Below are 26,919 nucleotides of genomic sequence, written 5' to 3' on the forward strand. Positions count from 1 at the left end.
TCAAATATACATCTGCCCTCTCTCATCTTTCTTTTCTACCTTCACCTTAAATTCAACATGTCCAAATTTTATTTTATTTTGTTTTTTTTTGAGGAAGATTAGCCCCAAGGTAACTGCTGCCAATCCTCCTCTTTTCACTGAGGAAGACGGGCCCTGAGCTAACATCCATGCCCGTCTTCCTCTACTTTATACGTGGGGTGCCTACCACAGCATGGCGTGCCAAGCGGTGCCATGTCTGCACCTGGGATCTGAACTGGCGAACCCTGGGCCACCGAGAAGCGGAACGTGCGAACTTAACTGCTGTGCCACCGGGCCAGCCCCTGTCATGTCCAAATTTTAAATTGGCATCTTCCTGTTAGTGATAGCATCATTCTTACCTTCAAAGTCACTTGATTTATCCCTCACCTCTATCACCCCATTCCTTCACTTAGCCCTTGACCTGGTCCTCCCTCCCTTTCTCGAAGCCACTGCCCTGCATCAGGCTTCTGCGTGCCGACAGCAAGCAGTCGCCTCCTAATGGACCTGCTTAGCTTCCATCTCTCAGCTTCCTAATCCATCTGGTATTCTTCTTTCCCACTCACTTGTCTTAAAACCACTTTATTTGCGTTCTTAATAGCTTATGTTTTTGTTTTGTAAAGGTAATACATGTTCACTGGAGAAAATTTACAAACTACAGATAAGGAATAAGAAGAATATTAAAATCTCCCGTAATCCTTCTGCCTAGAGATAACCAGTGTTAATATTCTTCCAGGGTTTATTTTCTAAATATCCCTACTTAAGTATATCTGCAAATACATATACATATACATATATACATATACACACGCTAGATGTGTACCGTGTCATTCCAGACAACAGTAATTCTCTAATTCTCTGACACTAACTGGGTGTCCTATAAATAAGTTATTTTTAACACTAATTACCTGGAGTTAGCATAGACCCCACAGATTAAGGGCTCAGTCCCACAAGACTCCCTGCTTCAGATGGCAGCTGTAAACGGGGTCCCCAGACACCTGTATTTCTGCTTGGTCAACTACAAATTCAGGAGTTCCTATGACCCCTCACCCCACTGGTTCTCTAGTTTGCTACAACAACTCACAGAGCTGAGGAAAGCGCTTTACTTATGAATATAGTTTTATTATAAAGGATGCAACTAAGGAACAGCCAAATGGAAGAGATGCATAGGGCAAGGTATAAGGTTAGGGTCACAGAGCCCAGAATCTCCCTTAGCCTTGTTGTTTCAGGATTTTTATTGAAGTTTCATTATGTAGGCATGATTGATTACATCATTGGGTGTTGGTGATTGAATTCCATCTCCAACCGCTCTCCCCTTCCCACAGGTGGGGTGGGGCTGATAGTCCTAACCCTCTGATCATGTGGGTGGTTCCTCTGGTGACCAGCACCTGTTCTGAAACCATCTAGGGGTCTGCCAAGAGTCACCTCATTGGCATAGACTCAGATATCATCAAAAGGGGCTCATTATGAATAATGAAAGTTACTCCTATCACTCAGGAAATCCCAAGGGTTTAAGGAACTCTGTCTGGAACGGAGGACAAAGACCAAACATATATTTTTTATTACACTACAGTGCGCCATAATTGATTCTGTCTTCTGATTAGTCTCCCTGGGTGATCTTCCGGGAAAATCTACATCTAAACCCAAGCTCCCATAATAGACTTTGAACTTTGATTCTACTGTCTGCTGAGCTTTTCCACTTGGGTGGAAATGACGTCAAGTACAGCATGTGCAGTCTGAATTCATTATTCCTCTCCCATGAACTGGTTTGTTCTCCTGTATTCTCTATCTCCGTTTGTGTCACTACCAACTTAGCCCCAAAACATAGGTTGTTCTAAATTCTGCCTTCCTCCTCCCCTTCTCTTCCAGTCAATGACCAGTTCTTGCCTCTTTTGCCTCCTTTCTAACTCTTGAATTTATCCTCTTCTCCATCCCTCACCATTACTAGGTACTTACTGGAACTGCTGCTGCAGCCTCATCTATCTGATTGCCTTACTTCAGTTTTATCTGCTCAAATCTATTTCCCACACACTGGCTGGGGTCATTTTTCTATAACATCAGTCTGATCATATCCCTTTCCTGCTTAACAATTTCTACTGGATCTTCATCAGCCAGAAGAATATCTGGGTTTCTAGGCTGGGCATACAGAATCCTCCCCAATTGTGGTTTTGATGCCGCCCAGCTGCCTTTGAGTGTCAACTTAGACACCAGCTCATTCAGAAAGTACGTTTTGATAACTTCTTGACACCCAATACCTCACCTCCCTTGAGTTAGGTACTCGGCTTCTGGGCTCCTGGTAATGTGCTGGCTTCTCAATGATTGCTTCCAATGTTTTGTTGTTATATTTAAGAAATGCTACAAGAGGATGTTAATACTTCAGCCGGATTGCATTTCATGGCCTCTGTAAGAAAGAAAGCTAGAGAATGTCAGGATGCAAGTACAAATACAGACTCAGGTAAAATGCTGTTTTACTTTAATTTAAAAAATTAATATATTTTGAAATACTTAATGTATCTAGATTTTTTCCTTCAAAACAGTGATTTAAAGGGAATTTTAAATTGTGATATTAGTTACTTATCCTAGGTTCTTGTCCCCAACCTTGGTATATACTTTAGAAATTTTAAACAAAATTAAGTTTTAAATTGAATTTGTAACTTAATTAAAACATAATGGGGGGGGGGCTGGCACCGTGGCCTAGTGGTTAAGTTTGTCACACTCTGCTTTGGCAGCCCAGGTTCGCTTCTTGGGCTCAGACCTACCAGTTTCGGGGACCATGCTGTGGGGGCCCACATACAAAATAGAAGATGAGCGCAGATGTTAGCTCAAGGCAAATATTTCTCAAGCAAAAGAGGAAGATTGGCAACAGATGTTAGTTCAGGGTGAATCTTCCTCAGCAAAAAAACCCCACAAAACAACGTACTAGGGATTTTTGTTCAGAAATGCCATGGACTACATCCTAAATCAGTAGAAATAATGTTTTGAATTTGGATTCTCTATGCCATTAATTGCCTTCACTGGAACTTCTTGCCTAAGATTGAGAGGCTTACAACTGTGGCTAGCAGAGTTGAGTTAGGAAGAGGATTAGATTGGGTTTAGTGTGGAAAGGGTATATGTAACTGTGTCCAAGAACAGAGGAAATAAATGTTGGAGGAGTTGTTTGGAATTTTGCCTGACAAACTTCCTCATTAATGTAAGTGCTCTCTGCCCTTTGTGTTATAGTAATTCTTTATATGATATTTGGAGAACAGTTTCTCTTAATTGTGTGTGGAACTTTGCAAGTACCTTTTTAAACCTCTAATTTTATATGTTGTAAAATGGTATTTGTTGGTATGGTTTCAAAATAATATATCATCATTGTAGAATATTTGGGTAATATAGCAAGCTACCAAGAAGATGAAATTAACTATAATTACACCACTTAGAAGCAACATCTTGATGATGTTTTTTCTGTGTCTTTTGTACATTTTACAAAGTTAGATGTGACGTATAGTACAGGTGTCCTCCCTCACTATCTGAACTCTCATTGTCCAGATATTATTGTTGTCGTCCCTGAGAGTTTAACCCTTCATGGGTCCTAGTGTTTGTTTTTTCCCAGGTACTGGGAACACTCTCCAATTAGAGTGTATCTTTAACATATTTTGTTATTTGTTTGCATTGTAGTACATGTTTGCTGCAGTGTTGACAATAATTTGTATCTGATGTGTTCAGTGTTATTGCATATTGCACACAAACTAATGGCTCAACTGAATGTTAATAAAAAGTGATGTTTGAAATGCTTTATCTTATTTGGCAATCCTTGATGGATTGTTATTTAGGTGTTTAAGAGTTGTTTAGGGGCCAGCCCCATGGTCGAGTGGTTGGGTTCGCGCTCTCTGCTTTGGCGGCGGCCCAGGGCTTTGCTGGTTTAGATCTTGGGTGCAGACGTGGCACCGCTCATCAGGCCATGCTGGGCAGTGTGCCATATAGCACAACCGGAAGGACCTACAACTAGAATACACAACTATTTACTGGGGAGCTTTGGGGAAGAGGAGAAGAAGAAGAAGAAAAAGAGTTGTTTAATGAAATTCGCAAAAATTGGATGGGCTGGGACACCCTTTTTTCCACATTTAAAATAATGCAGTAAAGTCTCCTGGTACCTGACTATTCAGTGTATTATCAGGAATGGATTAGATGTGGGTAATAGGAGTTACCTGTATTTTGTATCCTTTTCTTTTCACTTTGATTTCTGCTTATGCCAAACATTTCCGTGTGTCATCAAAAAATACATTGTAAGTGTTTTCCTTCTTCCAGCTGTGCCATAAAATATTTAACATATTCCTTATTGAATGCACTGGCTGGTTTCCAGTATTTTTCTCCTATAAATAATGCTTCAACACTTCAAAGTATTTTCTTGCATAAGAGCCTTTTTTTGTCATCACTATGATTTAGCTAATTTTTAAAAATCTTTACCAATGTGATTGATCAAAAGAAGGCATCTCACTGTTATTTTAAGGTTTGTTTCTTTTTCGATGAGGTTGGGCATGTATAAGATGTTTTTTGATGCAGATGACAAGTGTGCATTTGAGAAACATTCTTCAATGTATCTTTGAGAAACCCCTTGGCGGTGCTTTGCTTCTGGATCTTCTTCCAAAGTTGGCAGTCATTTGCTAGGAATCTGTTATCTGGGTAATCAGGCCCAGGATATAAATAGTAATAAGATCTGAATCCATCATATTAATTTTTAAAAATTAAATTCTTAAGCAGTCAATCTGCTTTTCTACCACTACCACCTTTTATACACAATATCTAAAAATCTGCATTCGTATACTTAATTTTTTCTGTTTGTGAAATCCTTTTGCTTTTTCTGTTTTCTCTTTTTGCCTCAAATCTTCTAATTGACTACTAGATAAAGAAGCTGCTTCTCAAGAAGTTGTTCCTGAATGTCATAAAAATCAACAAGACATTTCGTCCACATCAGGTGTGATTTCTTTCTTTTTTTTCTGATAATAACATGACTAGTTAAAGATTGTTGTCTGTGTGATGCAGACACCCTCCCATAAAAAAGCAGTTAAACCAATCAATTGATTTAATAGAGAATGATAATTTAAGTATTTTCATTTTCCTTTTTTCTAGTTTTTTGGTTGACACATGGTTTTAAATTCAAGGCTTGATGCAAGTTTCCTTATTCAATATGACAACGAGTTATATTTTGCATGTGGAATTTGAAAGTAATGTTCTATTAAAAATAATTGCTAGGATATAAGATTAGAGTCCTAGAGTGAAAGGCACAAAGTTAGACTGTCTGCTGACCTGCCCTAACAGGCTTCTTTGCCTAAGAAGCTAATGACTTTTGTGAAATTTAGATGTTAAACATTTTAAGTGGTAAAATTTAGCTGTGGGCTCTGTGAATATATTAAAAACCATTGAAATACACCCTTTTAAAGGATGTGGATTCTATCTCAATAAAGCTGTTAATATAAACAAATGAATAACAAGAAAGAGTGTTGAAAGTAAAAAAATTAGTTATGGGTTAATTTCCTAAAGTCTGGTTTTATTGAAATTCTAAATAAACAAACTCGACTTAATAATATATCTGAAATGGAAATAGGAAGTTATAGCATTTTCTTGACGAGATTTAGATACTTTATTGTTCTTGTGAATTGTTCATATAAGGAAAGCAATAGTCAGTCTGCATTTGATTATGAATTACCCTGGAGTAAACTGCCTGTAGAATAGAATGGAATTTGCTTTAATTTATTTATACCTGTGAAACTTCTACTTAGATTTTCAACAAATGCATTTTATGTTATTGGTTGCTAACTTCTTCTTACACAGTTAACGACTCAGAGCTATTTACAGATTTTTTTTATATTCCTAATTTTTCTTTTCGTAATTTTCAGAACAAGAACCTTTGAATGTTCCTCAGCTGTTGGCTCCAGATGTATATCTAAATCTCAAACTTTCCACTGAAATATCAAAGAAACCTTTGTCACCCTCAGCATCTGATAGGGTACTAAATTTGGTTTGCATTTTATGCGGAAGTTTTAATGATACCTTCATGCTAAAATTTATTCTGGTCATCTACATTATTCAGTTGTATAGATGAAATGAGGCTAAAAACTTCATCTATGTAGCATTGTTGGAAAGGTAAAAAAGTAATGTAAGATTTAAGTACTGTGCCCCCAACTGTTGTAAACTAAGACAATAACACATACTTCCTGCAGCTTTCCCTAAGTTAGGCTCATGTAAGCTCTTTTTGCCTTTTTTGGGAGAGGGCTGGGTAGAGTGGCCATATAGAGTAAAAAGAATGTAATCTTCTGTGATTTTACGTGTTTTTGCTCAGGTTGGATACACTTACATAAATGTGATTGACATTGAAGCAGATGATCTACAGGAGTTACCTGTCAGAGAAGAGCGTTCCGATGATAATATCAAACAGCAAGGTGATCATCCAGAAGTCCTGTCTTCTGCACAGTTACATTATATGGCAGCTTCTGTTACTAACGCTGTTCCCCTGCACAAGTTCAAGCCTCAAGGTAATAATTTTTTCTTACTTTTTAAGTAAATTTAAAACATTTTGAAAAATTCTTTCATACAGCATTGTTACCCTACTTATGTCTTTTAGCTCTCCTTCTGCAAACCCACTGTACTTTTGGATGTTTGTGTTCCCATTTAGAAATGTTCTATTAATCTTCTAAGTACCTTGTTTAGAAGTTTAGAATCAATCTTTATATACCTTTCATGTTCTTGATAGAATTTGCCAATTCCACTGTGGATTTATTTTTTAAACCTGCAGAAGTGTCTCCATCCTGTCTGGATGGAAGAAGCTGGAGAGCAGCCATTGCGGAAGTGAAGGAGCCTGGTGTCCCCTCACTTACACCACCAGACATACAGCAGGACAAAGGTGAATGCCCCAGTGTACATATAGCATGACTCTCCTCCTTCTGAATTACTGTCATGTTAGAAGTAAGCACTAAAACTTCGATATTGCAAAAGACACCAGAAAAAGGCTTCTCCCTTGCTAAGGAGAGTGGGGGTAGCTAGATAAATAAAATAAAGTCATGGTTCCGAAGTTGGGACCCATGACTATTTTGCAAGGAGACTGCAGATGTATTTGTGCATATATCTTTTCTCCAATTAATGAGGCTAAAAATAAATATCCTGTGGGATTTCATAAATGTTCTGGTATTAAAAGGAATTCTTATATTTAAAAATGTGGGAAATTCTAGAATAGCTCATAGAAAATACACAGGGGTGGTAGCTAACGGTCCTTTATTAGTAAAATATTCAGTTTTATAGTCATAAATCAGGCTGCATTATTGTAAAATATTTGCAAGATTTAGAAGGCTGTTTCTTCAAAACCTAGGTCTCACTTCCGGTGAATGATTAGATTAATCTCACATACACTTAGACTTCCTGCACCAGAAACCCAATGTTTCTTCTGGGTTCCACAGCTGTTGGAAGGAGTGGACCCAGCCTAGTGGTTGTCAGATGCTTGGGAGCAGAATCCAGCACTGCCTATTCATTGTGTATCAACAGTGGGCACTCAGGAGACATGAGGAGCAAGGAAGGGATGGGTGGCAGGAGACCTCACCTTAGGATGTGTTGGGGCACGCATGCGTGTTACAGCTGCATAGACGAGTAACTGCCAGCATTTCAGATTTTGAAGCCTTTGGTCGCTCTCTCTCCCCTGTCATTGGGCTGCTAGGTGCATGGGTGGTGGAGGGAGGATGTATGAAGCTAGCAGTCTTTCAGGCTGGGCAGGTGTGTGGAGAAGTGAAAAGAGCATGGCTCTTAAACTCAAACAGAATAGACTCGATTTCAATCCCAGCTCTGTTACATAATAGCTTGGAGACTTTTTGCAAGTAAATTAACTTTATCTAATTCTCACTTGTATCTCTGTTTGACAAAACCTCACAGGGTTGTCATGAGGGTTACATCTAGCCAAATGCCTGTGGCTACTTAAGTACCCTGTTAGTTTCCCTTCATTTTCACAGCAATCAACTTCTGAAATTCTGACAGACTGGTACCAGACCCATCTCCCTGTGACCCCTGAATGTCTTAGGCCAGCATTTCAAATGATCATGGCTGCAGGTTAACTTCCTCTGTCAGTGAGATCAAGTCTATAATCAGCTTTTTGGAGGATTCTTCACTGGGGAGACTGCCTGGTCATGAAAATATGTCAGTGGACCCTTCTACTCTTATTAAAGAGAAGAACTTAAAAATGTCAATTTAAAAGGAAGAGTTTTATATTTTGGAATTAAAATTCCATCACGGTATTTACATAACATACTTTAAAAACTCAGAATATAGTTACAGAGTAGAGTTAAGTGGGATTTGCATTATAGGAAAAGGCTGAGAGAAGGGAGGGACAAGGTCCCTAGGTATTTGACAAAAAACAAAAGCAAAACAAACAAATTTCTGTTTTAGTGGAGACTTGCTCACTATTTTGAATGACAGTAGCTTCCTATTTTAGAAACTATCTCCCAATAGGAGTGCCACCAGTAACGGCAAGCAGAGCTTTGCTGGGCGGAGGGAGACTATTTCAGGGTCAATGGAACTCAGTAGGTGGTTTTGTGGTTTTTTTTTTTGAGGAAGATTAGCCCTGAGAGCTAACGACTGCCAATCCTCCTCTTTTTGCTGAGGAAGACTGGCCCTGAGCTAACATCCAGGCCCATCTTCCTCTGCTTTATATGTAGGATACCTACCGCAGCATGGCTTTTGCCAAGTGGTGCCGTGTCCACACCTGGGATCCAAACCGGTGAAGCCCTGGCAGCCGAGAAGCTGAACGTGTGAACTTAACTGCTGTGCCACCGGGCTGGCCCCATAGGTGGTTTTTTCTGTTAGTCACTGTGAGTGGAGCAGGTTCTCTAGAGAAAGCAAAGGTAGTTTCATTATGTATGTAGGGCATTCTGGATTTTGAGCATGTCCATCTCTTTTGCTGCATTTTCTACTTGAAATTTGTGCACCAAATTCTCCCCTGAGAGTGATTAAGGGAGACACTTCAGTTTGAGAAACAGGAAGGGTAGGTGGTCAAGGACTGTGAGAGTCAAGCTAAAAAAGGTAGCTCCAGAACAGGTAGGGAAAGATTATATAACTGCCCTTGCCAGCAGTGGAATTTACCACTATCTTCTTGTTGGAAGGTTCCCCTTAGACTGGGACTGAAATATAATAAGCACTTCTTACATTTCTTTAGTAATTCACATTTTTCAGAGTATTGTGTTGCATAATTTGATCTTCATAAAACCTCTATGAGTTCAGTAGGACAGGCAACCATGATCCTCATTTGACTCACTCTTCATTCAGTAAATACTAAGGTAGGTACCAGGTATTGGGGCTAAACAGGAGCGTAATTCCAGGCTCTCTGCCTGTGGTTCCACCTGTGAGGGGAAGGAAGGAAGTGCTGTCACAGTGGTATGGATGAGATTCTCGGGAAATACAGCATCGGGTCCATCTGCGGGGAAGATTGGGGCTGTTTAGGGGGGAGACACCTAAATGGAGTCTTAAAGGAAAGTAGGATTCAGCAAGAGTAAGAGCATACAGACTATGAGAATGGATTGTGCAATGACTCGGAGGTTTGATGGAGCTGTCTGAGTTTAAGAAAAAAGTTCATTAAGCTTGGAGTCAATGGAATGGTCTTTTTTTTGTTGTTTAATAAATAGCAAGAGATGAGCTGGAGAGGTAGACGGAGGAAAGAGTGTGAATAAAGTTATCTGTCATACTGAAGCATTTGAACTTTTAAGATGACGTTAGAGCACTGCTGAAGGATTTCAGGTGGAAAAGGAGCAATATCAGATTTGTATTTTCAAAGATCTCTCTAGGGCCTGAGTGGAAGATGGACTAGATAGGGTGAAATAAGTTAGAGATATGGATACTATTTGGGGTCCATCTGTTGTGAAAGCTGCAGCTAAACTGTGGTGGTAGGAATGGAGATGTTTGGTAGGTACGTCATCAATATTTGATGTCACTTTGGATCTGAAGGAAAGAGAGGGACCTTGGGTGACTGTTAGGCCTCTGGTTTTGGAAACTGAGTGAATAATAGTGCTGTTCACTGAGCTGCATAATAAGGAAGAGGGAGCAAGTTGGAGGGGCAGAAACTATGAGTTTGGTTTGATACGCTTTGGGGATAACCTGCATGAGATGTCCAGGACACAGATGGACTTAAGGGGCTGGCTTTCAGAAAGTCCAGTATGAATTCAAGTCACCTGTGCATCAGTGACATCACTCAGAGAGAGTGAGTAGAGCGAGGAGTGTGCTGAGACTGGCACCCCAGGAAATACTGATGGGAAGAAGGAGTGGGTGGCAGAAGAGAAGACCGGAAAAAAGATGAAGAAGGAAGAGCAATACGGGGAGGAGGAGACCCAGAAGCCAGAGGAAGAACGCATTTAAAAAACGAGGTGTTTCAAATTTGGGCCAAGAATCAACTGAGTTTCGGAGTGGGGAGAGTCGTTGGCCTTGGTACTGGTCTTGGGCGGTTTCATGTTTGCCTGAGATCCCACGTAGAGTCAGTAATGGCCAATACTGGGCCTAGCTTTTACTGTGTGATGTTGTTGGTTTTCAAGTAGAGTTTTAAAAAGTCATAAAAATATTAAAGTTGCTTTTCGATGAACTATATTTTTGTAGTAGAGGATAAAAGTAACATTCAAACTGTCTTCTGTATGGAGATTTATGGTAATAGCAACATTGTTATGTATTCTTCTCTCAACAAGACAAATCTCAGAAGTCAAGATGAAATGGAATTTCTAAGTGCATTAAATTAAAACTGGTTTGGAAGGGCATGTAATGTTAACTTAAAATGAGGTCTTAAAAATTAGATCATCAGCATCTACTTCTTTCTTTTAGTCAATTCTGATGTTGCCATTATTAATATTTAGTTGTGCCGAAGCCAGATTTTCAATTCAAAGAACAGAGCTCAAAGTCGGATGCTGGAGAAGATTATCTGCTGTGGGAAGTGCTGCACGATGTCTCCGTCGCTCGTCCTGCGCCGAGCTCTGCAGCTTGCCGGCTAGAGCATCTCACCTCTAAGCTTCAGAAAATTGATGAACAGCTGTTAGCAATACAGAGCATTGCTGAAAATATAGAGCAGGATTTCCCCAGACACGAAGTGCTAGACCGACACTGCGATAAGGTAGACTGTCTTTATTTTAGTTTTTCTGTTTGTAACCGAGTTAGTAGATTTGTAGTGTGATATACCGTGAGTCACGTGATTTTTAAAAATAAGGGAAATATGTTTTTTTTAAGCTAGGGTTTCTTAACCTCAGCATGACTGACATTTAGGCCAGATATCTTTTTGTTGCGGGAGGCTGTCTGCGTTGTAGGGAGTTTGGTAGCATCCGTGGTCGTGACCCACTGGCTGTCAGTAGCGCACTGCAGCTGAGATGGTCAAAAATGTCTCCAGACGTGGACACGTATCCCCGGGGGCAAAACTGCCGCAGTTGAGAACCACTGCCTTAAGGTTTCAGGAAGTGAACCTGTGCTTCCTACCAGGAAAATAAATAATGATTTACAAAGCCAGAATGTTTTAAACAAACCCTGCTGTAATTGAGTATCATTTTCTTTGGGAAAATGTTTATAACTTTACAAATATTTTTGTCCCTATATTTGGAATCCTCAGTTTCTTTTAAATATTTATACAGTGAGGCAAGTAGTCCTTAGAAATTTTCTGTATCTTTAAAAAGATTCATAATCAAGAGATTAATGTTTGTGTGTAATGGTATATCATGGTAGGTAGATAAAATAGTAAGCAAAGTCTCAAAAAGTAATTATTTTGTACAAACATCATGTCCTTTTTTTTTTAGGAAGTAAAATTTATATAATAAAGATTAAAGAACAGGGGGCTGGCCCCGTAGCTGAGTGCTTAAATTCCCGCGCTCCGCTGCAGGCGGCCCAGTGTTTCATTGGTTCGAATCCTGGGCGCGGACATGGCACCGCTCATCAAACCACGCTGAGGCAGCGTCCCACATGCCACAACTAGAAGGACCCACAACGAAGAATATACAACTATGTATTATGGGGCTTTGGGGAGAAAAAGGAAAAAATAAAATCTTAAAAAAAAAAGATTAAAGAACAAATAGTAAAAGTATTTTGCAGGTGTTAAAGGCTAATATTGGGAAATGCAAATTAGTCTGCAGGAAAGGAATTCCATCATTGACTTACCTAACAAATATTCCAGGTTGCTAGCATGTTGACATTTTAAAAGATGTCTTTATTAGGTTTACAGTATTTAATCCAAACATTTAACATATATTAAAAAGTTAAGATTAAATATACATGAGACTAAACTGAAAAAATGTTTACTGTAACAAAAAATACTATTAAGTAATGATACGATGATGTTTATTTGGTTATTTTCATTTTTGTTTAACTCAGACTTAGATCTATCACTTCCAAATGAATGTTGAATGTCGAAGTTGTCCTTGGAACTCCTTATTCCAAAGAATCTCTTTTGAAATTGCCTTCTGATCTAGTATATTAAGCAAATGTAAAGCCAGATATGTTACTTAAACCTGAATCTAGGGTTGTTCACTCTCGCCAGAGTCCATGAGTGATTCATTCTTTCAACAAACGTTTATTGAGCTACTGCATTCTAGGCCTTGTGCTAAGTTCTGGGAATAGAAAGATGGATAAGGGATAGTCCCTGACAGGGAGTTTAGAATCTAATAAAAGAAGATAGACTTATATGTACCCCAATAAATACATATGAACAGGGTGTGGTGAGCACACACAGGTACACCTGGCTTGCTGTGACTGGACAGGTAAGTGAAGCTGTGGCATGAGAGAAGGCTTTGTAAAGGGGACTCTTGAGCTGCTAATGAATTGATGTTCATCGGTTAGATAAGGAAGAGCTGATGAAACATTATAAACAAAAGCAGAAGGAGTCAAATGGCATAGAGTGTTTGGGGAACTGTGTCAACATTAGCTGGAAGTAGGGCTTGGTGGGACTGGGCTTTAAGACGTGGCAGTAGAGGTAGGTAGGGGCAGATAAGGAAGGATGGAAAGAATAGTTTGCAATGCCAGGTGATTAGGATTTTATCTTATAAGTAGGCAGTGGGGAACTATGGAAGAATTTTTTTTTTATTGAGTTCATAATAGCTTACATCAATGTGACATTTCAGTTGTACATTATTTCTCGACTGTCACCACATAAGTGCTCCCCTTCACCCCCTGTCCCCCCCCCACCTCCCTTCCCCTGGTAACTGCTGAACTGTTTTCTTTGTCTCAGTACTTGTTTATATTCTACATATGAGTGAAATCATCTGGTGTTTGTCTTTCTCAGATTGGCTTATTTCGCTAAGCATAATTCCCTCTAGGTCCTTCCATGTTATTGCAAATGGGATGAATTTGTCTTTTTTTCTGGCTGAGTAGTATTCCATTGTATATGTATACACCATATCTTCTTTAGCTAATCATCGGTCAATGGGCACTTGGGTTGCTTCCATGTCTTGGCTATTGTGAATAGTGCTGCAATGAACATAGGGGTGCGTATGTTACTTTGGATTGTTGATTTCAAATTGTTTGGGTAGATAGCCAGTAGTGGGATAGCTGGGTCATATGGTATTTCTATTTTTAGTTTTTTGAGGAATCTCCATACTGTTTTCCATAGTGGTTGCACCAGTTTGCATTCCCACCAGCAATGTGTGAGGGTTCCCTTCTCTCCACACCCTCCCCAACATTTGTTACTTTTAATCTTAGTGATTATAGGCATTTTAACAGGTGTAAGGTGGTATCTTAGTGTAGTTTTGATTTGTATTTCCCTGATGATTAGTGATGTTGAACGTCTTTTCATGTGTTTATCAGCCATCTGTATATCTTCTTTGGAAAAATGTCTGTTCATCTCCTCTGCCCACTTTTTGATTTGGATTGTTTGCTTTCTTATTGTTCATTTATATGAGTTCCTTATATATTATGGAGATTAACCCCTTGTCAGATATATGATTTGCAAATATTTTCTCCCAATTGGTGGGTTGTCTCTTTGTTTTGATCCTAGTTTCTTTTGCGTTGCAGAAGCTCTTTAGTCTGATGAATTCCCACTTGTTTATTTTTTCTATTGTTTCCCTTGTCTGAGAGGACACGGTATTTGAAAAGATCCTGTTTATTTCAATGTCAAAGAGTGTACTACCAATATTATCTTCCAGGAGTTTTATAGTTTCAGGATGTATCTTCAAGTCTTTGATCCATTTTGAGTTTATTTTTGTGTATGGTGTGAGATAGTGGTCTACCTTCATTCTTTTGCATGTGGCTGTCCAGTTTTCCCAACACAAATTATTGAAGAGACTATCTTTTCTCCATTGTATGTTCTTGGCACCCTTGTTGAAGATTAGCTGTCCGTAGATGTGTGGTTTTATTTCTGGGCTTTCAGTTCTGTTCCATTGATCTGTGTGCCTGTTTTTGTACCAGTACCATGCTGGTTTTTTGTTTTGTTTTGTTTTGTTTTTTTAGTGCTTGATACTCTTAAGATGAGACTGAGAAAATATTTTAATTTATACATAGAAGAAAAAAACATTCAAGTAGAATCAAATAAAAGTAGACAATTCTTTTCTTGTACCTTAAAATTAAAACAATTCCAGATGATAGGGAAAAGTCCTATATTAACATCATTATGCTAATTATAAACATGAATTTTAGAGCCATTTCTATCAAGCCTTTAGATTTTAACAGCACATTGATATATTTTATTTCAAGTTACATAGTACTTAAAACTGTAATACTATTTGCTTTCCAGTTTTGGTTATCACGTGTTACTTTTATACTGCAAGAGTACTTCCTGCATCTAAAAAAGCCACTACGAAAATATTTTTTTTGTTTTGGGGGAGGGTGGTATTCCCAAAAGGATAGCTGAATATTTTTTTTTATTAAGGTTATGATAGTTAACAACCTTGTGAAATTACAGTTGTACATCATTATTAGTCTTGTTGTAGGTACACCACTTCACCCCTAGTGCCCTCCCCCCACCCCCCCCTTTCCCGTGGCAACCACTGCTCAGTTCTCTTTGTCCATATGTTAACTACCACCTATGAGTGGAGTCATACAAAGTTCGTCTTTCTCTGTCTGGCTTATTTCACTCAACATAATACCCTCAAGGTCTATCCATGTTGTTGTGAATGGGACGACTTTGTCCTTTTTTACGGCCAAGTAGTATTCCATTGTATATGTATACCACATCGTCTTTATCCAATCATCAGTTGCTGGGCACTTAGGTTGGTTCCATGACTTGGCTCTTGTGAATAATGCTGTGATGAACATAGGGGTGCATGGAACTTTTGGAATTGCTGATTTCAGGTTCTTAGGATAGATACAGTAGTGGGATGGCTGGGTCATAAGGTATTTCTATTCTTAACTTTTTGAGGAATCTCCATACTGTTTTCCATAGTGGCTGCACCAGTTTGCATTCCTACCAACAGTGTATGAGGGTTCCCTTTTCTCCACAGCCTCTCCAACATTTGTCACTCTTGGTTTGGGATATTTTTGCCATTCTAACAGGTGTAAGGTGATATCTTAGTGTAGTTTTGATTTGCATTTCCCTAATGATTAGTGATGATGAGCATCTTTTCATGTGTCTATTGGCCATTCGTATATCTTCTTTGGAGAAATGTCTGTTCATGTCCCCTGCCCATTTTTTGATCGGGTTGTTTGATTTTTTATTGTTGAGTTGTGTGAGTTCTTTGTATATTATGGCGATTAACCCTTCGTCGGATAAATAACTTGTGAATATTTTTTCCCAATTAGTGGGCTGTTTTTTTGTTTCAATCCTGTTTTCCCTTGCCTTGAAGAAGCTCTTTAGTCTGATGAAGTCCCATTTGTTTATTCTTTCTATTGTTTCCCTCATGTGAGGGGTTATGGTGTCCGAAAAGATTCTTTCGAAGCTGATGTCAAAGAGTGTACTGCCAATATTCTCTTCTACAAGACTTATTGTTTCAGGCCTAATCTTTAGGTCTTTGATCCATTTTGAGTTTATTTTAGTAAATGGTGAAAAAGAATGATTGATTTTCATTCTTTTACATGTGGCTGTCCAGTTTTCCCAGCACCATTTGTTGAAGAGACTTTCTTTCCTCCATTGTAGGCTCTTAGCTCCTTTGTCAAAGATTAGCTGTCCATAGATGTGTGGTTTTATTTCTGGGCTTTCAATTCTGTTCCATTGATCTGTGCATCTGTTTTTGTACCAGTACCATGCTGTTTTGATCAATATGGCTTTGTACTACATTTTGAAGTCAGGGATTGTGATGCCTCCAGCTTTGTTCTTTTTTCTCAGGATTGCCTTAGCAATTCTGAGTCTTTGATTGCCCCATATAAATTTTAGTATTCTTTGCTCTATCTTCATGAAGAATGTCATTGGGATTCTGATAGATATTGCATTGAATCTGTAGATTGCTTTGGGTAGTATGGACATTTTAACTATGTTTATTCTTCCAATACCATGGAAGAATTTTAAGCAGTGAAATGATATGATCAGACAATCTGGCAATGGTGTGGAAGGTAGAATGGAGAGGGTAAGACTGGGAGCAAGGAGATCAGTTGGGTCACAGTGGTTCCAAACTAGCCCCTCATTAGAATCATCTTGGGAACTTGTCAGAAATGCAAACTCATGGGCCCTGTATCCCTGAGATTCTGATTTTAGGTAGGTCTGGGGTGGAGCCCAGGAATCTGTATTGTTAGCAAGCTTCCTAAATGATTCCTATGCAGCTAGCTCTATACCAGGTCTACTGATTGGTGTTTGGAATCCACTGAGTACCAAGCCAAGGAGTGATAATAACCTGAACTTTAGAATTGGGCATGGAGGGAAGGATGTAGCAGGATTCAGAGGTTTGTCAGCTGTGGGAAGGTGAAAAAGACAGATTTACAATGATGTCCAGATTTCCAGCCTGGATGAATGATGGAGCCGTTTTCCAAACTAAGGGAGAGGGAGTGTGTGTGTGTTGGGGGGAGGGAGGCCCAGTGGTGTCTATCAGGGACATGTTACATTTGAGGTGCTGTGAGATTAGTAGGCAGTTGGATATATGCTCCTGGATCTCAGGAGCTAGTCCGGGTTGATCAGACAGATTTTAGAGTCATCATTTAGGAAGACGTTTAAAATATTCTCCTCCTATTATAATGTGCGTATAAATACACAAGATTTTGATTTTCCCATTTTAGTTAAGAAAACAGCTCATAGGTCTGGAAGAGGCAGAGGGATACTGTGGACAAGCAGTAACTAGGGGCCCAGAAGACCTGGCTTCAAGTCCATGTTCTCGCGCTAAGAAAGTCACTGAATTTCTCTGGGCCTTGTTCCCTCATTTTTAAAATGAAAGGTTTTGTCTAGATGATGGTTAACATTCCTCCCCATTCTAAAATTACATGATGCTATTTTCCTGAGCCTCTTGAAATGTTAAATCAGTTAAGCTACAAATAAGTAAAAATTTCCTCCTCTTCATCAATCCCCATCTTTTATCTCATATTAGATTTAATCGCATTTCTTTCATTTGTTGCATTAATGCAAATATTTTAAACTGTGTAAAATTGTTTACAGTATTTTGCAATTATCAAACTATAACAGTTTATAACAGTTTTTTTGTTGTGTGTGTTTTTCTACAGGTTGGACCTTTGGATCACATTGAATTGTCTTCTGGTCCTGAATCTGAAAAAAAACTGGCTTCAAAAACCATCAGCATTTCCGAAGAAGGTTTGTAGGGGTTGAGGGGTGGGACTGAAACCTCGCTTTGAAAGAAGCAGCATTGACTTTTGGGAGCCACCACTAGGAATAGTGTTCATATGTTAGCTGAAGCCGTCAGCCCCGTTTTGAGATTAGGATTATTTTTGTGATAATGTGAATGAAATTAGGGTAGTTATTTAAGAAGTGTTCTACCATATCTATAGTTGTTGTTTATATCTATATTCCCTCTCTCATTCAGTCCTGTCAGCAATTTAATTTTTGAAAAACCAGGCTTTGGTTTGTTGATTCTGCTGCTTCTTAATTTTCTTTTTCATAAATTTTTACTCTTAGCGTTATTATTTCCTCTGCTTTTGGGGTCTTAACTTGTTTTTTTCCTAACTTTATTCTTTTTTTTACACTAATATATGCATTTGAGGCTGAATATGTTCCTGCAAGGACCCAGACAAGAGTGTTGATACGTACCATCTTTTGGTGGTGTTCAGATAAACTGTTTGTTTGTAATAAGATTTCTTCTTTAGTGCATAAAAAGGGTTTTTAGCTTCCAAATCTTAGGAGGTTTGGGCTATATTTTTGTAATTTGTATCCATTTTTGTTGTATTGTGATTAGGTGAGTATACTATAATATCAATTCTTAGATATTTGTTAAAATTTCCTGTGTGACCTAGTATATATAGTTGGTTTTTATAAATGTTCTGTTTATTTGAAAAGAACAAGCATTTTCTATCAGTTTATGTAGGAGATACATAGATATATCCATCTATCTATATATAGATATATATATTTAGTCAAGCTTCTAAATTGTATTGTCCAGATTTTCTGTAGTCTTTCTGACTTTTCAGTTTGCTTGATCTATTTATTTCTCAGAAGGCTGCATTAAACATTCCCCACAATGATTGTGGAATTGTTTATTTTTCCTTGTAATTCTATTCAATGTTGCTTTGTATAGTTTAGGCTATATTATAAAATGAATATAGTTCATAATTGTTATATTTTTTGTTGAATTTTGTCCCTTTTATCATTAAGTAATGACCCTCTTTATCCCCAATAATGCTTTTAGACTCAAAGCCAATTTTGTCCAATATTAGTATTTCCATTCCTGCTTTCTTTTGCCTGGCATATATTTTTTGACACTTTATTTTTTATAAATTTATTATGAAAATTTCAAACATATTTCAATAGAAGACAGAGTAGTATAATTAAGTTTCATGTCCCCAACAACCAACTGTAACAGTTATCCACTCGTGGCCCGTCCTGTTTTATGTTTACATCCAACCAAGTCTTCCTACCTTCTCCTGGATTATTTTGATGCAAATCCCAGACAGCCCATTATTTTATCCATAAATATTTTATATGTATTTCTAAGCGATAAGGTCTCTTTTTGTTAAACATAGGCAAAATAATATTGTCACTCTTTTGAAAAAAATCTTAATATTTTCATATAACTAATCAATTTTCAAATGTTGCCAGTTGTCTCATTTAAAAAATAGTTTATTTGTTCTAGTTGGAACCCAAGTAAGGTCTACACATGGAGTTGGTTGATGGCTTATGAGTCTCTCTGAATTTTGGGTTCTTCCTTTCTCTCTCTTTTTTCCTCCTTTCAATTTATTTGTTGAAGAAACCTAGATGTTTGTCCTGAAGTGTTTTTCAGAGTCTGGATCTTGCTAGTTGAGTCTCTGTGATGTCATTTAACATATTCCTCTGTCCCCTGGACTTCCTGTGAATTAGACATCCTTTTCCTTTCAAGCTGAGTAGTTATGTTGTGTCCAGCATATAACTAGACTTCATTCTTTTAAATAATTATACAGTTTGTGTTTTAATCATCAAGTATAATCAGTTTCCATTTATTGTGATAACTGATATATTTGTGCTTAATCTATAATCTTATTTTGTGCTTCCAATTTTCTATGCATTTTTTTCTTTAGTTTTTGTCATTCTTTCTTTCCTTCTTTTGGATTGAGTTTTCTATATTCTCTCTTTCCCCCTCTATTGTTTCAGAAATTGTATATTCCATTTCTTTTCTTCCTGAGGAATATTCACCCTGTGCTAACATCCGTTGCCAGTCTTCCTCTTTTGTGCTGAGGAGGATTGGCCCTGAGCTGACATCTGTGCCAGTCTTCCTCTGCTTTGTATGTGGGAAACTGCCACAGCATAGCTGGTGAGTGATGTAGATCCATGCCTGGGATCTGAACCCGAGAACCCAGGCCACTGAAGCAGAGTGCATGGAACTTTAACCACTCAGCCATGGGGCTAGCCCCCTATACATTCTATTTTTAATCTCTTAGTGATTGTTCTTGAATTTTCAACATTCATAGTTGAGTTAAAACCTAAGGCAAATATATTTACCTCTCCAACAATATTAAGATGTTAGAGCTTTTTTTTTTTTTTTGAGGAAGATTAGCCCTGAGCTAACTACTGCCAATCCTCCTCTTTTTGCTGAGGAAGACTGGCCCTGAGCTAACATCCGTGCCCATCTTCCTCTACTTTATATGTGGGACGCCTACCACAGCATGGCTTGCCAAGCGGTGCCATGTCAGCACCCGGGATCCGAACTGGCGAGCCCTGGGCTGCTGAGAAGTGGAACTTGCAAACCTAACTGCTGCGCCACCGGGCCAGCCCCGACATTAGAGCTTTTAACACTAATCTACTCCCTCCCATCTTCTTTGATATTGTTTTCTAATATTTTAGTTCTACCTTTGTTTTTAGCTCTCCTGTTTAGTCTCCCTTTTAAGTCAATACTTATTTGGATTTATTAGCACGTTTGCCAGTTTCTTTGCCCTCAATTGCTTCTTTTATTTTTAATTTAAATATGTAAACAATAAATATTTAAAACCAAAACCCAAGTTTCATGAAATAATACTTACCTTGCTGCCTGAGATGCACTCTGGGATTTTCTCTTCTCTACTCTGTTGCCCACCATTGCTTCTTGCATCCACTTCTCGAGGGTTGTTTCCTTCTTCCCTTTATTAGTTCTTTCATCTAGAATCTGTCAGTGTAAATTCTCCCAGTCTTTGAAAATAGCTTTAATTTTACTACATTCATGAGTGATGGCTTATAGCTGAGTACAGAATTCTAGGTTGATGCTTATTTTCCCTCAGCATTTTAAAGATATGATTCCATCATCTACTGACGTCTCTAACTGCTGAGTTTATACTACGTGTGTGCTGTCTGTCTAATTGCTGTTCTTCTGTCTCTGAGTGCTTTTAAAGTTTTCTCTTTATTTTTGGTTTATTTTGCATTTTTGATACAGTGTGTCTGTCTAGGTGTATATTTCTTTTTATTTTTTCTATATGGGAGTAGGAATGATTCTTTAATTTGCAGGTTTAACACTGGGAATTTTTCATCCATTTTCTTTTGGAATATTACTTCCTCTGCATTCTTTCTTTTCCCTTTTCTGAAACACATTTTGGAGGTCTATGTTCCCTGTCTGTCTTCCGTATCTCTTCACCACTTCTTAATTTCCACCCCTTTATGTCTCGCTGATGTACTGAGGGGGATTTCCTCAGATCTCTCTTAGTTTAATGATTCTCTCTTCTGCTATGTCTTCTTTGCTGTAGGATTTTAATTTTGGTGACTACGTTCTTAATGTCTAGAAGATCTGTTTATTTATTTTTCAAGTCTGTCTGCTCTTTGGATGAACTGTCCTGTTCTTTTATTGTGGTTTCTGTGCCTTCTTTTATCTGTTTGATGATTTTAGTAACATTTTGTGCCCTTTCAGATTGTTTCATTTCGTGTGTGCCTATTCTCAGTTGTTGAATCCGCATACTGACTGTCTTTATGGTTGCTTGTCTCTTTGTGTGATTTGTAATTTTTTTATCATGAGCATACCTTTAGTGGGAGTTCTGCTGGGCTGTGTGTGTTTATCTTTGGAGTGGTTTTGTATTTGCTTCTTGCTGTCACTGAAGTAGAAAAAAATTGGAGGACAAGTTTTTATATACATTTCTTGGCTTGGAGTTACTGTACTACGTAAATAGTATAAATTCAGATCCCACACCTGCTTGTGGCAAGACAGGGGTTTGATTTCTCAGAGTTGACTTTTATTTTGCTCCCATTCACTCTCCAGGCAGATGGAAAACTCTTTTGCTGCTTTTCCAGGACGGGGTTTTTCTTATCCCCGTGTTATGGACAGACCTCTCCCTCAGCGCTCTAGGCCGCATGAGGGTAGCTCAGTTCCCCTCACTGCAGTCTGCAGAAACCACCTCTTCTGTTCCTCTGTGGACTGTCCCAGCATCATCGCCCAGTTATTGCCCAGCTTTGAATTCCTTTTTCTTTTCTGGCACCAGGATATTTCTTTATTGACAGGGCTTGGTTGTGTATTATCTTTTTTTTTTTTTTAATTTAGTATTTCTTCTGTGTTTTTATAATAGGGCATGGGCCTGTCAACTTTAGTTCAGTCTACCATATTTTCTGAAGTTGATAAATTTAATAGTTTTTCACTATGGGGAAGTTCAAATTTTAAATGTTGTATTAAATAGTTTCGTTATATTGTAGAAAGCTGTCAGAATAATATGTTGCAAACTTCTAGTATATCTGTGGCTACGTGGAAGTGTTAGCTAAGTGTTACATCCTTTCCATGTGATTTTTTTTCTCTGTTTTCTTTTAATTGTAATATTTACTCTGAATTAGTGCATTTCCTGACCCATGTGAATAAGGAAGATCAAAGTGACAGAGAAGAGACTTCAGAAGCTGAATTTTCAGTAACAGAAACTCATTCTAGTCAGAAAACCTGCGTGTTTCCTTCTGCTGATTCGGCTGTCAGCCTTTCCAGTGACCAGAATATGACGTCTCCTGGTATTGTTCTTCATTTTATTCATTTACCCTCTTATTTTCCAAGGTACGGTGACTGAAGAGTATTTACTGGGAATATAGTTGTGAAGGATTTGAGAAGCTATTTTGCAATGTTTATAAATTTCAGAGGAAGGGAAGTTAAAAATTGTGCCATTCACATGAAGCACTATATCGTCTTGCCACTTTTATAAGATATACTGCAAGCTTGTATCATATCTCTGTGTAACTTATTAATGTTAGATATATAGCAACTGGAATTACTATATTTGATTTTTTACAAAAACTGAGAAATTCAAACTCTGCCAATTATGAGAAGCTGGAATTTCAATTTGATAACAAAATAATGGCTGTGATTTTTGAGCCTCTGCCATGCAGACATTGCAGTTTTACCTGCATCAACCCTGGTCTAAGCCTGATGTGTGAGGCAGGCCCATTATTGTGCCCATTTTACAGTTGAGGATATCAAGACTTGCAGCAGTTTAGTGCCAATTTTCATTCCATTTCATTTGGAGCTGGCAATTTAAAACGTTATTCTTTAGTCCTATGAATACATTTTGTCATATGAGTAGTAGGTCCTACTAAATTCAACAATTGAACCACTGACAATGGCTTTGAAATATTTCTTTTGCCCTCAGATATTGATGGTCAATAGTGATGATTTTACTGAATATTTACAATGTGTTTTATTACCATCATTAAGGTAACATAAGCAGTAAAAAAATGCTATTTTTAAATGGCATTGCTTTAATTTAAATAAAAGAAAAGCATGGGGCCGGCCCTGTGGCCGAGTGGTTAAGTTCACATGCTCCGCTTCGGCGGCCCAGGGTTTCGCCGATTCAAATCCTGGGCGCAGACATGGCACCACTTATCAAGCCACGCTGAGGTGGCGTCCCACATGCCACAACTAGAAGGATCCACAACTAAAAATACACAACTATGTACCAGGGCGCTTTCGGGAGGAAAAAACAAAAAGGAAAAAAATAAAAGCTATTAAGAAGCTGGCTTTAAATCTTGTAATTTTTTCCCCCGAGTTCTTCTGGATTCCATTTGTATTTTAGTCATCATCATATGCAGATAATCATTTCCATTTCACAGAATTGTGAAGATTGACTATTACATAGAAAGCATCTAGCTGAGTCTCTGTTTGATTTCTGCAGATTGTTGATCACCAGTAGCCTTTTTCTTCCCTCCTATGGGGGAGAATTGACAAATGAGGTTAAAGAGGTTGTAGACGGTTCTAATTGTATATGAGAAGTTTAAACTCCTTTTTGTACTTGGGAATCATTGGAGAATTCTGAGCAGAGAAGTAAAATGAGGAGGTTTGAAGGAGACTAGAATGGAGGCATAGGTCAGTTAGTGAGCTGTTGTATCAATCTGACCTGCGAAGTAATGAGGGCCTGGTCAGTGTTGTAGGAAAGGAAAAGAAGAAACAAGGGGCCAGCCCAGTGGCGCAGTGGTTAAGTTCACACGTTCTGCTTTGGTGGCCTGGGGTTCACCAGTTCAGATCCCAGGTGCAGACCTATGCACTGCTTGTCAAGCCAAGCTGCAGCAGGCTTCTCACATATAAAGTGGAGGAAGATGGGCATGGATATTAGCTCAGGGCCAGTCTTCCTCAGCAAAAAGAGAAGGATTGGCAGCAGATGTTAGCTCAGGGCTAATCTTCCTTAAAAAAAAAAAAAAAGTGGGCTAGCCCCGTGGCCGAGAGGTTAAGTTCGTGCGCTCCACTTCAGCGCCCCAGGGTTTTGCTAGTTTAGATCTTGGGCACTGACGTGGCACTGCTCGTAAGGCCACGCTGGGGTGGAATCCCACATGCCACAACTAGAAGGACCCACAACTAAAATACACAACTATGTACTGGGGTGATTTGGGGAGAAAAAATCAGGAAAAAAAACCAAAAGATTGGCAACGGTTGTTAGCTCAGGTGCCAATCTTTGAAAAGAAAAGAAGAAGAAGAAATGAGACACTCTCAATAGGCAACTGGTGGTATTTACTGACTAAGTGGATAAAAGAGGAGGAGAAGGAGAAAATGAATGGCTATTCAGTGTTGTCAGACTGTAGGAGCAAGGATATGACCAGGTCTGATGTCAAGAGTCCCTTAAGACCAAATGTAGGGTTTGAGGTGATGCTGGGCTGTATAAATGGCCATATTTAGGACCAGTTTTGACAAGTAAGTGGAGCTTGATGATAGGCTTGAAAAACAGATGTAAGAGCCTTTTACCTAATTATGTAGTTAAGACTGACAGAGTGCGTCTGTTCTGTGCAAGAAAGATGGAAAAAGGGAAAATGCCAAGGGCCAGCCTGTGAAATGTCACCCAGTAAAGAGCAGGAGGAGCCTCCTCAGTGAGGGAAATGGATGAGCAGACTCAGGTGAAGGGATTTCCAAGAAAACGTGCATGGCTAACAGCTTCACAAGCCACCAGAAAGTTGAGAATAAAGACTGAGCTTTTTACGGACTTTGGGGACTTTCAGTGTAATATCAAGAGTAGAAGAGGGCAGGTGGGGACAAAGACAGGCTCAAGAAGCTACAGGTGTAGACTACTTAAGAATTCTGACAGTAGAAGGAAGTAGAAAAGGAGATAAGGGAAATGAAGTCAAGGATCATTTTAAGATGGAGATAAATACAAGCTGTTTAATGTTTAAAGGCAGAAGAAAAGAAAGGAGTAGGAAAAGAGAAATTCAAAGTACCAGGTCAAGGAGGTGTTTCATTCAAGATTGTAATAGCTTCTTAAATTAGTATGCAAGAGGAAAAAAAGAGGAAATGTTAGTAAATGGTATAACACATAAAAGATGGATAAATTAAAATGTTTTTCTCTAGTATTCAGTGTTTGATTGCAGATTAAAGAAGAAACCAAATTATTTTTTTGAAAGTATAGAATTTAGATGCCCTAAGGGTGTTTTCTTCTCCACAGTTTGCATCTTGGAAAGACATCTAGTGCTTACTTCTAGTGCTCAAAAATAGGTTAGATTTCCTCTCGTGAAACTGACTTCCATTTCTTAGCACATCCTTCTGAGTGTTCTTAATAGTGGCAAATAATTTATTCATTGATTTTTGGTAACAGCCATAGGTTATTCAGAGGCATTTCTGATAAATGAAGTAGATGATCAGGCTGAGTGTCATTGTTTGGAATGAAAAAAAAGGAATGTGATTATCAAGGAATGAAGCTGATCAATTGTGTTTAGTAAATTGTGAAGGCCGTCCCAAAGGGAGAGTTCCAAAAATGGTTTGAAAATGAAGTCAGGATATAGTCTTCCTGTGTAACTACTTGTAAAGGTATTTATCTGGATATAACACTATTCTACCCTTTGAGAAAAGGAATCAGTTTCATTTCTTAATAGTCGGACCTGTTGTATCCGATTAACCTGTACTTAAACTGTGATCATTATTTTCTTTCACTAGTTGAGGCTTTTCTTAATAGGTAAATTTGATTAATTACTGTTAACTCACGAATGCCCAGACTCCGAGAACAAAGATAATATAAAATCCTTGATTTGAGGATTAATAAGTTAAGCAAAACAACATGTACTTAGGAAGACAAAATTATTTACTATAAAAAACATGTGGATGTGTAAGTCTTAGGGGCAGGGTGAATTTATCTTAGTATAAGAAAATATTAACAATGAAATTTTTTTTTGTATTTTTTGTGGAAGATTAACCCTGAGCTAACATCTGCTGCCAATCCTCCTCTTTTTGCTGAGGAAGACTGGCCCTGAGCTAACATCCATGCCCATCTTCCTCTACTTTATATGTGGGACGCCTACCACAGAATGGCTTGCCACGTGGTGCCATGTCCGCATCTGAACTGGCGAACCCTGGGCTGCCGAAGCGGAAGATGCAAACTTAACCGCTGTGCCACTGGGCCGGACCCCTAACAAGGAGATATTTTTGAGAAGAGATGTCAGAACACTCTTTCCTACACTAACTCAGTTCTCTTTCAGGATTAAACATACAGTGTTTTGCTTTAAAGACATGTAGTTAATATTGGACAAGGTTTAAAAAATATTTTTCTGGGTCATGGTCTTCCAAATAAAGGTTTTCTTGGATTTAGATTGGATATTTTCCCAAATGTATTACTTTTAGATCATCAGAAGTTTTTTTGTTTTTTGTTTTTTTAGTAAAATTGCATTCCAGCATTCTAAACTGTGTACTAAACAAAGAAGAATTATATCTCTTAAAGTCTATTATTCAGAGTACTCTGGATAGAAAAGTAATAATCTTAAAATGTGCACAATATTCACTACCAAATAGCATATTTAAGAGGAGGATAAATATGCTATACATATATATCTTTAAACCAATTTGGAGGTTTAAAAATATTTCAATTTCTGGTTATATAATTTCTAAATCAGGTTAATAATCGAAAGTAGAAAAAAATAACTGACCTGAAATTTTTATTAATAATAATGTATCTTCTTTTAAGGTGTGAATAACAGTGATGAGTTATTTGAAAGGTAAATATCTTAAGAATTAATTCACAGTTTTACTTAAAGCTGGA

The 26,919-nt window shown here is 38.2% G+C and overlaps 1 protein-coding gene across 11 annotated transcripts in view; it reads left to right on the forward strand.

The window, feature by feature from the left end:
* CPLANE1 (ciliogenesis and planar polarity effector complex subunit 1) overlaps nt 1–26,919 on the forward strand; it is a 114,838-nt gene that overhangs the window by 70,007 nt on the left and 17,912 nt on the right. For 8 of the 11 annotated variants that reach the window (XR_011430167.1, XR_011430165.1, XM_023625728.2 and 5 more), the window contains 9 exons: nt 2,366–2,470; nt 4,901–4,972; nt 5,895–6,004; nt 6,338–6,530; nt 6,791–6,898; nt 10,869–11,122; nt 17,563–17,650; nt 22,265–22,429; nt 26,845–26,875. Coding sequence is in view for 8 of the 11 variants with exons in the window: in XM_023625728.2 (XP_023481496.2) it covers nt 2,366–2,470; nt 4,901–4,972; nt 5,895–6,004; nt 6,338–6,530; nt 6,791–6,898; nt 10,869–11,122; nt 17,563–17,650; nt 22,265–22,429; nt 26,845–26,875 (1,126 nt within the window). In the remaining 3 variants the exon portion in view is untranslated. The remainder of the gene's footprint in view (nt 1–2,365; nt 2,471–4,900; nt 4,973–5,894; nt 6,005–6,337; nt 6,531–6,790; nt 6,899–10,868; nt 11,123–17,562; nt 17,651–22,264; nt 22,430–26,844; nt 26,876–26,919) is intronic. The other 3 variants (XR_011430166.1, XM_070245904.1, XM_070245905.1) reach the window with 1 other exon arrangement.

Source organism: Equus caballus, chromosome 21 (genome assembly GCF_041296265.1).
Source record: "Equus caballus isolate H_3958 breed thoroughbred chromosome 21, TB-T2T, whole genome shotgun sequence".
Lineage (NCBI taxonomy): Eukaryota > Metazoa > Chordata > Mammalia > Perissodactyla > Equidae > Equus > Equus caballus.